This window comes from Harpia harpyja, chromosome 11 (assembly GCF_026419915.1).
Source record: "Harpia harpyja isolate bHarHar1 chromosome 11, bHarHar1 primary haplotype, whole genome shotgun sequence".
NCBI classification, from domain to species: domain Eukaryota; kingdom Metazoa; phylum Chordata; class Aves; order Accipitriformes; family Accipitridae; genus Harpia; species Harpia harpyja.
The window spans coordinates 10381437-10395269 of NC_068950.1; the positions used below are offsets into that span (position 1 = coordinate 10381437).

At 36.5% G+C, this 13833-nt stretch overlaps 2 protein-coding genes across 8 annotated transcripts in view; one reads left to right on the forward strand and one right to left on the reverse strand.

The window, feature by feature from the left end:
* The window catches only part of RALGPS2 (Ral GEF with PH domain and SH3 binding motif 2), a 128761-nt gene that overhangs the window by 44726 nt on the left and 70202 nt on the right, over positions 1 to 13833 (reverse strand). The window lies entirely within an intron of this gene.
* Positions 431 to 12621, forward strand: ANGPTL1 (angiopoietin like 1). The gene is made up of 4 exons (XM_052800537.1): positions 431 to 1291; positions 5747 to 5940; positions 8248 to 8518; positions 9537 to 12621. The coding sequence occupies exons 1-4, from the start codon at positions 466 to 468 to the stop codon at positions 9722 to 9724; spliced, it is 1479 nt and encodes a 492-aa protein (XP_052656497.1). The 5' UTR covers positions 431 to 465; the 3' UTR covers positions 9725 to 12621.

Consider the following 13833-nt stretch of genomic DNA (forward strand, 5'->3'; position numbering starts at 1 on the left):
AATTCCAAAATCTATATAAATATTTCTGAAAATACTATCACTGTCTCCCTACTTCCCTTCCATGAAGATATTATACAAGCACTCTGTACGTTCTATAACCTTGTGCGTTCAATTGCAGTAAGTACACATCTGAGCAGTCAATTTTATAATGAAAGCATAATACATAATCTAAGGAGAACATTGTTTCTGAAAATGTATCCATTGCAACAACTTCTCTACTAAATCCAGCATCTAAATTTTAGGGTTTGCCGCTCAAAATAGAAAGCTATTTTTTGAAGCTAATCTAATGGAATCTAACTCCAAGTAACATATTCCAAAGACTTGTCTACATACACATAAGCACGGCAAACCCATCAGTTTAGGCTGTTTAAGCCATACAGGAGCCTTAGCTATGGCTCTAACTTAATTATTTTATCTTTTACCTGTTCAATACTCTCTTCTAACAGCCATCATACTTGCTTTAAAATGAAGATATTTAAATGGACTTTGGGTGTACTATTGTTCCTGCTGTTGTCTATTGGGCGCTGTACAGAACAATCTACGCCTAATAAAACATCCCAACGGAGGCACCCTCGTTCAGCGGACAATGGAGAGGAAGGCAAGAAATGTGGTTACACATTCTTGGTCCCAGAACAAAAAATCACAGGGCCAATTTGTGTGAATACTAATGGACCAAGTACTGGTAACAGAAAAGATGAAGTCACAAGAATGGACATAGAGAACTTGAAGGATGTGCTTTCCAAGCAAAAGCGGGAGATTGACATTTTGCAATTGGTAGTGGATGTGGATGGAAACATTGTCAATGAAGTAAAATTACTGAGGAAAGAAAGTCGTAACATGAACTCTCGGGTCACCCAACTCTATATGCAACTCTTGCATGAGATAATTCGAAAGCGTGATAACTCACTTGAGCTTTCCCAACTGGAAAACAAAGTCCTTAATGTTACAACAGAAATGTTGAAGATGGCAACAAAATACAAGGAGCTTGAAGTAAAATATGCAGCACTAACTGATCTTGTAAATAATCAGTCTGTGACTATCTCACTGCTGGAAGAGCAGTGCTTGAGAATCTTCTCGCGACAGGACACCCATGGGTCTCCGCCTCTTGTTCAAGTTGTGCCACAGCACATTCCTAACAGCCAGCCATACACTCCCATTCTTCTGGGCGGTAACGAGATACAGCGAGACCCGGGTTATCCTAGAGACAGAGATGTAAGGCCACCACCTGATCCAGCTACTTCTCCTACAAAGAGTCCTTTCAGAGTACCGCCACTGGCTTTAATTAATGAAGGTGAGTTAACTATCACTGTTTATCTAACCTAAGATTTTTCTATTTCAGAGGGAAACTGTTCTGGCTATAGACACATAATGAAGAATTTAAAGTATCTGGTACAGCTAGCCCTTGCTCCTGATTCTGAACTTCTCCATCCCCCACCCTCACCCCCCTCCCCAAGGAAAGCTTTAGTTTACCAAATAGTCTAATTCTTAAGCTATAGCTGCATAAGAGAATTTGTTGAAATAGCTGATACTCAGAAATTCAATCTGAAGAATTTACGCCTTTGAGTCACGAAGCATTGGGGTTTTTGTCTCCAGCTGGGTTTGACTTATGGGAATGAAAAATCATTATTAGCATATACTTTCTAGTATTTAGCCCTGTTTCCCTGAAGATGCCTACTAGCTGAATGTTACAGTAACTAGCAATGGTGAATAAGAGAAGCTAATTAATCTTAAATAAATGAAGTAATTTTAAATAGTTGTCCTTTATACTTAGACATACACATTTGCCAGAAGTTAATGCTGCTAGAAGAATTTTACTACTCCTATTCTGAGCTGCTTTAAAATGAACATCTAAATCCACCAACACAGTTGTGCAATAAGTCTCTAAGTGTTTGGTTGAAATATTCAAGAGAGTAAGACAAGTTTGAAAGGATAATTGAATCAAGGCTGGATCCAATTAGATACAGGCAGCTTTGAAAATTTAAAATGAGTAACTGCATTCCCAGTAATTTAATGTCAGTAGAGGATGGCAAGTTAAACTAATACCATAAATATTATGAAAATACATTCAAGAGACTGCATCACATCTTCATGTGTTTGATTCTTCAGGTCATTAGATAAATTCATTTATCACTTGAAACAAAACCAGTGACAAGAAAATTAACTACTTCTGAGCTGCCCTGAATTCTATCACGATTCTCACTTTATTAAAATTTTGATAGAACTGCGATTAAAAAAAATTAAGGATTCAGAACAAGTTTCTCAGACATCCATTCAAACACTTGCTCTTGTCTTCTGTTATTTTGCACAGCAAAAGGGTTTGCTTGGGGGGTGGTGTTGTGTGTTTGGGTTGAGTGTTTTTTTTTTTTGCTTTCAAATTTCTTTTAGTCACAGTTGGAAGTTCAACTTGGTTCCTAAGATGAAGACAAACATTTATTTGTGATTGTTCTACAGCATTACAAACAACTAGCTGCTGATGTAAAGAGTAACTATTTTTATTCAGGGTCTGCAGAAAATTCTAGCACAAGCCCAAGTAAAATGCCAGATGTCGTGAGAATTTAAACCACACTTTATGACACAAAGGAAACAGCTAATATAAAAAGCATTACATTAATGCCTGGTCAGACAGCAAAAGTATAATTCTAAAAAATGTCGACTTCCTGTTTCCCGGAAGACCCATGCTTCAAGGCTTTTGTTATAAATGCATCTTTTTCTCTCTCTGCTGTACATACAACAGGAAGCAATAGCACTAAACATTTCCCCCTAAATTATCTGCCATGGTTTTCACTAACCCCTTTACCCCTAAAAGTTCAGAGTTTGAATCCATTTTTGCAAGGGAACACAAAGAAATCTTGGGAAATTTATTTTAACATTATTCAACTTCCTTTATTTAATACTAGATTCTTGAGTTTGAAGTTTAAGTGTTTCTTGCAGTGCCTTGGGAAAATGAGGGTTAAGAATTGCTACACCTGGTAGAACATCAGTCATCAGAAACAAAACTTCTAAATTGCAACACAATGCCCAGTTATCTCTGATTTTTTTTGGAATTTTCTTCTACTATTGTCCAAAAAATCCTCTATATGAAGCTCACACAAGCACAGCTTCTATATCATCTGCTCAAGATAACATCTTAAAATAGGATTCAGCCATAATTTTATTAAGCTTCCAACTTAAAAATATTTCATCGATTTCCTCCTCTACTACATCTCATTTACAACAGAATATGATCTGTACTAAATCATACATCTAACCACAATTTTAGAAGTGAGATATTTAGCAGATCATCTTCTCTGAGTATTTCTGACTTACAACTAATTGTCTCAGCAACTTAGTGTATGCAGATTGTTACAGAAGACTAGATATGCATGAGACACTTATTCCTTACATAGATAACAAGATCTTAAACAGAGTAATTATGCTTTTTTCATTAGCCAGAGCCTCCACTCATACCAGCACTGTAGAGAATCTTACACCGTTTCACAAATCTCAGCATTTTCACTGAACAAGAAATGGATTAGTTCTTATGCAGTGAACTTAAAATAATTACATGTAAAAAAGAATTTACTTCTCAAAAAAGATTCAAGGATATACAGCAGAAGTTATGGGATTTGTTGGATTTCCTTCCACTAAGAGCAGAAGTCTGTTACCTGTACTACAACATTAACTTATGATAAGCACATAGACAAATTGGAGCATCGAAAAGCAGACAAGTTACATGCTGTGACCTTAATGCCAGCTGAATTTCAGAAGTGATCAAAGTGTATTATATAAACAGACTAGTACAATTCTGGCTGCCTTAAAAGCTACTTTAAATCACTCCAAACATCTGCTTGGGTCTCTCACGGCAAAATGAGTCCTCCATTCCTCCTCCAGTAGAAATCACATGAAATAACACACAGCAGATCTAATTGAGCTATTCTGAATATTCAGTTCACATTACAAAATATACTACTTGTCTGTTTACACTTTTTCTAATGCAATAATTGCTTTACAATAATGCTTCTAGAACAACCTCCCTGTTCAGTTATACAGCACCCAAATTTACTTCAGATAGTTCAAGGAAAAGGAATGAGACCCAACTTAGCCCAGGAAATTATCTATCCACTGGACAGACTTTGCATCATGTACAGTCTACATGGAAATTTTAATTGTGAACAAGAGAAAAAGCACTCATACACCAAAGCGACAGTACTTCTTTCCTAAGCTACTACTGCATGCACTGCAAGAATGACAAAAACATTGTCAAATACTGACAGTACAGTATGCAGCTGTACTTAAAACGATGGCTCAATGTCTGTAACATTCTTGGTAGCACTGTCACAGCCAGAAGCTCCAAGTAGTCACCTTTATTAGATACACAAGCTTTTTACATTCTAATTAATATGAAATCCTTTATGTATTTCTTGCTAATTACACACTTATCCAACTGGCAACTACTACTATAAAATCTAAAAAAGCGCGACTTTCAATTTGCTTTTGTCACACAACCTTAATCTGCAATGAAGATCACTTTCACTCGATCTCTACTTTTGATTAAAGAATAACCTCAACTGTCTTCTATGCTTCTTTGCACATTAGCTTCTTCTGTGACTGATGAGTTTTCTCTGAAATTCCAAGTACATTCAAGAAAATGAGCCCTCTAAAATGAGAGGAAAGCTGTAGGTAATTTATTTTCAGATTTACTGAGTATGAGTTTTCAAATACATTTAGGACATCCACCACTAACTAGCCATCAGAACATATCCTGCTATTCATTAGTAAATAACCAGTCCCTCTAGATCAACTGAAGTAATGATACATGAACATAAATCCGTTATAGAAAAGCAGAAAATAAAAATACTACCAAAAAGTGAAAGGCAAACTAGGCAGAGTTTTCAGAGATATGTAAGCTGCATGCTTCTTACAGAATAACCAGATGCTCTTCTGTAAGTAGTATTTATAAAAACCACTACTCACATGGTCTAAATTAGAGCTTTCAAGCAGCACCATCAACAGCAACAGGATTTTTGTAGAGTCCCAGCCCTGAGAACAATTATGTAAGCCCTTTTAGCTGCTCAATAGTCCTTCTCCACTGCTTGCTTATTTTCTTCATCAGTATCCATCTACACATACCACATCAGGCTGACACATGAAACTTAAAAGATTCCTATCCACTGTTAACAGGCTGATCCCAGAACTGGATAAGTATATACAGGCAAAAAAGTTATGCAGTGTAAGAATACTCTTTCACTAAATTCCATGTCTGTAGACTTTGGCAATAAATATTTCTTACAGCAGCTCTCAAACTATTTATGTATTCAGGTGTGGGGGGGTTGTTTGGGTGTCTTGGGTTTGTTTTGAACTTCTATCAGTTTCAAATGGGCACACTAGGACAATGAAGTAAATTGACGTCTACCTTTTGTAGAAGTAGTAGAGGAGAAAATAGTTAATGAAAATCATAACGCACTTCTTGAATATCAAGAATCAGAGTATAAATCTTTGACACTGTAGACAAAGTTAAAAATTGGGTGTTGGTAACCAAAGTCTATTATCTGTTTAGCAAAATGAAGTTTTTGTTTAAAAAAATATATATAGGATATTGACATATTTATTTATATATACACAATTAATCTAAGACAGTAACTTTTTACACTGTTTTCCATGGTAGTTTTACCTCAGTTGAATTACTGACTTTCCATTACAAACTATTTTTGAACAATGTGCACTGCATAGCCAAGCTTGAATGCTTACAGTATTTCTTTTCAAAAAGGTCCATTCAAAGACTGCCAACAAGCCAAGGAAGCTGGGCATTCCAACAGCGGGATTTATATGATCAAACCTGAAAATAGTAATGAGCCAATGCAACTGTGGTGTGAGAATAGCCTGGACCCTGGAGGATGGGCAGTTATTCAGAAGAGGACAGATGGATCTGTCAACTTTTTCAGGAACTGGGACAGTTACAAGGTAAACTCTGTAATGCAGAAAACCAGCTGCTTCATTTCAGTGTGGCAACGACATTATCTATCGCAATCAAGATGGTGCAAACATTTCCAATGCAATTCTTCATTGCAAATGGAATGATAAACACTGAGGAGTTGGAAATAGATAGCTGCTTGAGTTAGTGAAATTAATTTTATGAACAAAGATAATTGAAAAGAGTGGTCATCCCTCAGAGGCAAACGTATTTCAGTGGGAACATCCTATTTCGCTCAGTGCATTACTTAACTTTGTATGAACTAACTTATTGTCTGAAATAGCCTGCATTTGTAATGCACAACACAACTACTGGGGAGACACATGTTATTCTAGACAGTGACTGGGAAGTCTTTTATTACAAAGACCTAACTAAACACATGATTTTTATAAACACACTGAGAACTACAGTAAGTACTTGAAAAGCTTAATTGTCTCCCTTATGAATAAGCAATCTCAGCCAGTGGAATTACTCATTTAAGCACATTAATAGATTTGCAGGATCAGGGCCTCAACTTAAAAACATTCCTAATAATGAATTAAAGGAAATAATATCTACCTTTAAAATTAGGTTAGAAATCTGAAGATGTAGGGCTGGTGAAGGGAAACACATTCTTGTGTGTTATTGTGATATTATGCAGTGGCAGCCATAATGCCTAGGATGACAAACACATGCTGCTTTGGAATAATTACATGCTAGATAGGATATCTGAAAATCCATCTGGTTGGGGTTTTTAAAATAATATTAATAATAATAATGTGCGGACTTCATACATATAGGACACAGTTTTCTCCTATGATGCTGTGCTCACTTTAAACGGATCTACAATTGCCACGTGCATTGTATCTGAAGAGAGAACTGAGCCACATTTAACTCAACCAGTAATCTAAAAAGTAGTATCTCATATATAAATGGAAATGACAAAAAATTACTGTAAGGATTTTCACTTTTTGCATTCTTGGAATTTAATGATTCAAATGTTGATCATTCCTTAGTAGCAGTTATTTTCAGTCTTCTCAGAAAAGTAGGTGGTTGGGTTTTGGATGGTTGTTTTTTTTAATGTTACAAGGCAGTTAGAGTGCCTTATAAAGTAACCATATATATTTTGAACATAATGCAAAGAAAAAGTAGAACAGTGTATAACTGGTGTGTAACAATGGCTCAAAGCTTGGGCAAATTTGCCCCCAAGAGATCTCTCATTAAAACTGCAGTGGCTGAAGATGGTATTCCTATTAACCTAACTTCAAGTACTTGAAGGTAGACCCCTGTGACTGGCTTTAAACTAAAGCCTGCACCACTGACAAAAGACATGTCTCCCATGCCCACATTTCTACACCTTTCCCAACACCTCTGTGTGGCTCCAAAGCTACAATGTTGATGCAAGGGAATTATTGCAAATGTGGCCATGAGCCAGGAGAAAAGCACTGCTACCATTTTTGGCAGTAGCATGCTGCTAGATCAACTTAAGCCACTTGTGAAACTGCAGCTTGAGTTAGGAGCCCAGACTGTTTATCTACTGGAGAGAGACATCCCCAGAAAGTGATTTGAAGCAGGAAGTCAACTATAGGTCCTACATAATCAACAGCCAGAGAAGGGGAGTAGGAATACCTGAGAAACTAGGAAGTGTAACAGATAGCTGGGTGACATACCTACCTTAGCTGCAACACCAAACATTAACAACACTGGTTTACTCAGGGACAGGAGACAGCAGATATGAAATATCACTTCACATCTACCGTACTGGTAGTCTGTGATTTGAAAGGAAAGAAGTCTTTGTATTTCATTTCCAATAAATCTAGTAAAGAGCACAGATGAATTATGTGATTAAACTTAACTGTAAAAAGAAAACATTAGTTGCATTTAAAAGGCAACAAAAAGTTATTTACCTTGAACACTGAGACTGTTGATCCATAAATACCATTTCCAACCTGGAAATATACCCCCTTAAATTTCATTATTCACACATTCTTACAGATCCCCTTAGCTTTGTCATGAAATATATTGTTTCAGTTTCCCTATTCTATCTCTCTTTATCTTAAAAAGAAGAGGACATCACAGAAAACAGATAGTTTTGTCACCTTTCCTGATACTGTTAGTACCTCCTACAGCTAGCAGTCCAACTGAGTAAATGGTCAAGTGCAGCAAAATAAAGTATTTAAATGCATGGGTTGACCAGTCATTCAGAAGCTTAAAGGCTTTCAGCACCCAACTTCCACTGGTTTATAATACTCCTGCCAATGAGCTTTTTAACAAACAAGAAAAACTAAGCTAACATCACCTTCTGATCTTTTGTACAGAAAGGTTTTGGAAACATTGATGGAGAGTACTGGCTGGGACTAGAAAATATTTACATGCTTACCAATCAGGATAATTACAGACTGTTGATTGAGTTAGAGGACTGGAGCAATAAGAAAGTCTACGCAGAATACAGCAGTTTCCGCCTGGAGCCCGAAAACGAATTCTACAGGCTACGCTTAGGAACATACCAAGGAAACGCAGGCGATTCCATGATATGGCATAATGGAAAGCAATTTACAACACTGGACAGAGACAGGGATATGTATTCAGGTAAGGAAACTAGTATGTATGTGAAAAGTGAATACAGTAGATTCCATTAGTGATACCACCTTTAAAAAAGAATACAGTACAAAAAAAAGTATCTAAATTCTCATAAAACAACTCTATTGAAAGATGCTTCAAAACAATTATGATAAAAATCATGTTGACAGCGCCCCCCTTCAAGCCCCTGCACCATTCAGAAATTCAAATTCTCATTGCAGGCACACTTTAGCAAGCTTTATATTTAGCTCAATGACATCCTTATCACTTGCATGTGACTCTCTACAATCAGAACACCTGTCCAGGTGATCTCTCAGAGTAGCACTGTGGCCACATAACAATAATCACCATGACCTAAAGCCTCTGAATAGCATGAAAGGAACTGCAATTGTGTACAGGCTTAGTTATGTACCAATACTTGAGAAACAGGCAGATCACGTTGTTTCATTCTCCTTAAAGGATGCTTTTTTGTTCACTTCCACACTCTTCCTCCAGCCTTCCCCTTAAAGCCTTAGCAGTAAAAGAAAGATTGGGGAGTGTAATACTTCAACTGCTTTTTCTCAGCTGTCAATAACCATAAAGCTGGACAAATCTTGAAAACTCTTAAACAAGCCTGTAACAGTAAATACACAAGTTACAAGCAACTCTTTGTGGAACTGTGGCCCTGCACGCTGCTTGGGACTGTATCAACTCACATTGCTTCCATTGAAGTATTTCTAAACAGTACATAATCCAAGTTCCTTGAATGTTAGCTCATGGGTAAGCACTGCTGGTAGTCTGAGACAAGTTGATCACCTTAGGTTTCAGCTGTCACATTAAATACTGTGTCAATAATCCCCGCTCCAGGCAATGGTTGCTGTTATAACAGAACTTATAATTTAGGTAGAAGCAGCAATTGCTATGACCACAACAAGCTATAAAGTACTTCACAGTTCCCTCTAAGAGTAAGCCAGAATATGAAAGTGTTTGCTAATCTCCATTTCTCCTCTTTAACATTGAAGTTCACCCATTTCTTTCTGTTCCACAGGAAACTGTGCTCATTTTCACAAAGGTGGCTGGTGGTACAATGCGTGTGCCCACTCTAACCTTAACGGGGTGTGGTACAGAGGAGGCCACTACAGAAGCAAGTATCAGGATGGAATATTTTGGGCTGAGTACCGCGGAGGTTCCTACTCCTTGAAAGCAGTTCAAATGATGATCAGACCTATAGACTGAGGAGGAAAATCCCACAGCGCCCAAGTGATCACATATAAACTTCTCAGCGCTTGAGTTCCAGAAAAATAAAATATTACTTTTTAATCATTATTTTGCACAATCTGCCCCTGCAAAAAGCAGGTCTACAGTTTTCCTGTCTTTTTTTCTCCCGTTGTGTTCCCCTCATTTTTTTTTTTTAGAAAACTTTTCTACTGTGACAGACGGTGTTTTTTAAACACACATTCACAAAAGCAGATGTTTGTGCTTGCAAAGCATATTTATCTTTGTTCAAGCCCAACATACTTTATGTAAACGGTCATTAAAGCTTGTAAAAAAATCCAGATATATGACGAGATATAAGCTTTTTCACTTAAAAAGCTTATGCTTTTTCAGGTTAGCTCAATCCTTAAATGTAAATATGTGAAATGACATTGTCTTGCTTTAATGTGAAATTGATTAGTTATTTAACAATTTATTTAAAAATGTTGGTATTACTTTCAATGAAAATCTGACTTCACATTACTGTTTAAGATTTACTCCAAGAAGCTACACAAAAAAATTGAAGCCTTTCTAGCTTTGCCAGCAGAGAGAGATTTTTGCAACAAATAATTATTTCAAAATGAAGTGTTGAATTAAACGTAAAATATAAAATTTCTTAGTGGTGTAGAGAATTCCTTAAGGTCTGCATATCCTACCTTTTGTAAAACACTTAGGCAAAATGTTCCTAACATGAGAAAAATAATTGTATGAAATTCTTGATACACTTAGGACAACCAAATTGCTTGGTACTTTTTTTACTTTCAACCTCCGCATTCAAACATCCTAATTAAACAAAAATATTTCTTGATACTTTGAACTTCAACAGCAAAATGAGAAGTCCTGATATTAAAATCATGACTTGACACTTGGAGTCCCCTCCTCTGCTCCAATTAGGAGTGATGAGGTCTGAACAAGTGTTCACATATACTAATTTAGAGAAGAACCAACTCTGAATATTAGAAGTTTTCCTCCAACACAGCTTTCTCCTGACATAGTAAAACAAAGATTAGAAATCAGCTCCGAGTGTATTCTCCCCGCCACCCCAAACTCGGACTACTCTTATGACAGACACATTTCCTTTCCCCTACACGTATACAACTTTTGATACTGTCTATATTAAGTTTTCTACCTTCTATATAACAGACTTCCACTGGAATTAGTATGTCATTTAAGAAATTAATTAGGAAATACTTTTCCAACCCTTAACAAAAGCCATATAACATACTGCATCAAAACAAGATACTTCCAAAATTGGAAACAAAAAAATGTTCACTTTAGGTACCAGTCTTCGAAACTAAAGCTCTCCTCCTAGTATATACAATTATTTCATAATTATACGTGGCCATACAGCTTACCTAATTTAATTTGATATTACACAAACAAAATATGCTGTTCAGAACTGTGACTGATGTATTTGTTTGGCACCTTGTATATGCCTTCAGGATTTTAAGGAACTTTGCCCCTATTTAACATAAGAAACCCCAATAGCTAAAAGAATAATATTATTATGTTAAATCAGTCTGTATCAGTTGCTATGCAAAACCTCATTTGTAATTCAGAGGATAGAAAATAGCATTCTGCTTTCAAAACATGTTCTCTGGAGTAGATAAAGCTCCACTGATAATATATGGCTGCAAGGGTTGTAGTTAAATCTTTGGTCAGAGATCAAAGCCAACAAGTTTCAACCATATTTAATTGGGGTTGGCGGGGTTGGGTGGGTAGATGGGGAATCAGTCCCAGCGTATTCCATTCCCAAATTCCAAGAATTTTAACTGACAAATGTTTAAGATTACAGTTCTGACATTGTTCTTCATATAAGGAATATTTGTTTGTACAAATATTGTACAGACCTCATTGATTGAGTGTCCTATAAAATGCTTTTTAATTGCAAATGCTTACAATTCAGACTATCTATAGTCTATTCTTTTTTTTTTTTCTATTGTAGCTAGATAGAATAGCAGTTGAGGTAAATTTAAAAGCTGAAAATGCACCCTCAAAACGTTCCTTTAATGAACACTTCTGATGACTTTAGGTCATTCAACTGACAGATTTCCTCTCCTTGGAAGAGATCTTATTTTATGACAAGAATCTCTTGCCTGCTACGAAAACAGTGTTTGTTTATTCAGTGCAGTCAGTGAAAGGTGTACTTTGCAGAAACCCCTAAGTAAAATTAGCTTGCACTCAGCCTTTAAATTAAATCTTATATATTAGACATCTAAAAAGTGATTCTTCCCCAGTTTAAAGCTGCAGGATGACATTAACTAAACATTATTACAAAATATACCCAGAAAGCTCAGACTGTACAAATGCTGTTCTCTGAAAGGAAAGACTTAATTTTAAGATGCCAATTTAAGATTATGAGGAGAGAAAGTATAGTGTCTCTTTTTCAGGTTGGTTCATACTCTGTACAATAATTTACTACTTTCAAATGCTTGTAACTCTATCAGTTCTTAGCTTTTAGGGTTGAATTTTCTAAGCAGGGTAAATGAATTAATAAGTTCAATGTTTTCTCTCACACTCATTTTAGAAAATTTTTTCAAAAGAGGCTGTAGCATCCCTCAAGCTTATTGCACTGGACATTCAGAAGTAGTCTGTCTATGAAGGCTATAGCTTTCACCATTCCTGTACTACCAGTCCAAATTTAACCAAGCAGACCTTGAAAAAGTTTAACCTGTACTAAACCTGAAACACAGTTTTCACATATATTTCCAAAGTCTATTGCAAGCATTATCACTGAAGTAGCTGAATATTCATCAGATGAATACTTCAATAACCTGTTTTCAGCTTTTCTGTTTCTGGATATAATTCCTGAAAGACAGCTATAAGAAAATATTTCACAAGGTAGTACTGCTTAGTTAAATAAAAATCTTACTTCTCAAGATATGGCTCAATTGTTTCATTGTGCAATCTAAAATTAATCAGAACTCCATGATAAGACTCCCTTTGAGAATGGATTTTTATTCTAAGGTGAAATATAACACATATACAGCTCCCATTTGTTTTGGCTGCTTTAGTTGGCCAGGTGATGCAACACCGGCCCCCATTGCATAATGAGGACCTAATGCTGAACATTTTTATTGGTGTTGCACGACTCTTACCACTCACATTTAAGTTATTGAGTCCACACTGATGATGTGCTGCTCTCACTTGCATTTCTAGAGCTCTAGCATCACATCACACTTATTGCTGCAAGGAACTGAAGAATATTTTTATCCCCCCCCCCCCCCAGTTAAATGTGGAAGGACATCTTTATCTTGTCCACAGTGAGTGAGCTGTGGTAATAAGAAAACACTCTGTACTTCTGTGGCTTCATTCCCATTGCAAAGACTACACAAAAACGCATTTAAGCATTATCTTATAATGCTAAGATGGTCATGAAAAAAACTCCACGCCAACATTCAATATTTGGTTGCATAAGGGTAAACCCAGCAACCTCTGAAGGGTAAAACATTCACCCTTGAAATCACAGCTGAAATTCCTTTATACGCTCACTTTCCCTATGACCTTCCAAACACGGTCCTTCACAACCGCTACCAATATTTCTCCAGAGGGGATTTGCAATAGCAAATGTAACTGTGTGGCAGGCTTGATTCTCTGAATGCTCTAAAGACCATTTTAGAGGAGCATGGCAACTGCAGGATCTCTGCACCAACAGTGAAGAAAGCCTCACCCCACCCCTTCTTTTACCGTGAGAGGAAATGGACCTTATGATTAATCCCCCTCTCCAGCACATGCCATGATCACAATTTCAAACTGCAGACTTTTAGGCAGACTTTTCTACACATTTTAAACCAGGAGCAGCACTACTCCTGTATATGATTTTATACCAGAAGTAGCAGCAGAAAAAGATCCTTTCAGGAATTATAACCTATAGCTGGTAAGCTTAAAACAGTAAGTAAAACAAGCAACTTAAGTTACTTCTGTTCCATATGACTCACATTAGTAAAAATGCCTTGGGAAGGAAATTCTAGAAATAACACTCCTGCAAATCTACTCAGGTCTTACTGGAGATTAAAGCTTTGATGAAATGAGAAAAACTGGACTCAAGAGCCAATCTTCCAAGACAGATCCAGATTTATCATGACTGTAGT

What these genes read in the sequence shown, in the direction of transcription:
- ANGPTL1 (XM_052800537.1), top strand. Translation starts at nt 466, where the DNA reads ATGAAGATATTTAAATGGACTTTGGGTGTACTATTGTTCCTGCTGTTG. An exon ending in ACTGGCTTTAATTAATGAAG is followed by an intron (nt 1,292 to 5,746) that starts GTGAGTTAACTA and finishes CTTTTCAAAAAG; the next exon opens with GTCCATTCAAAGACTGCCAA. An exon ending in GGAACTGGGACAGTTACAAG is followed by an intron (nt 5,941 to 8,247) that starts GTAAACTCTGTA and finishes TCTTTTGTACAG; the next exon opens with AAAGGTTTTGGAAACATTGA.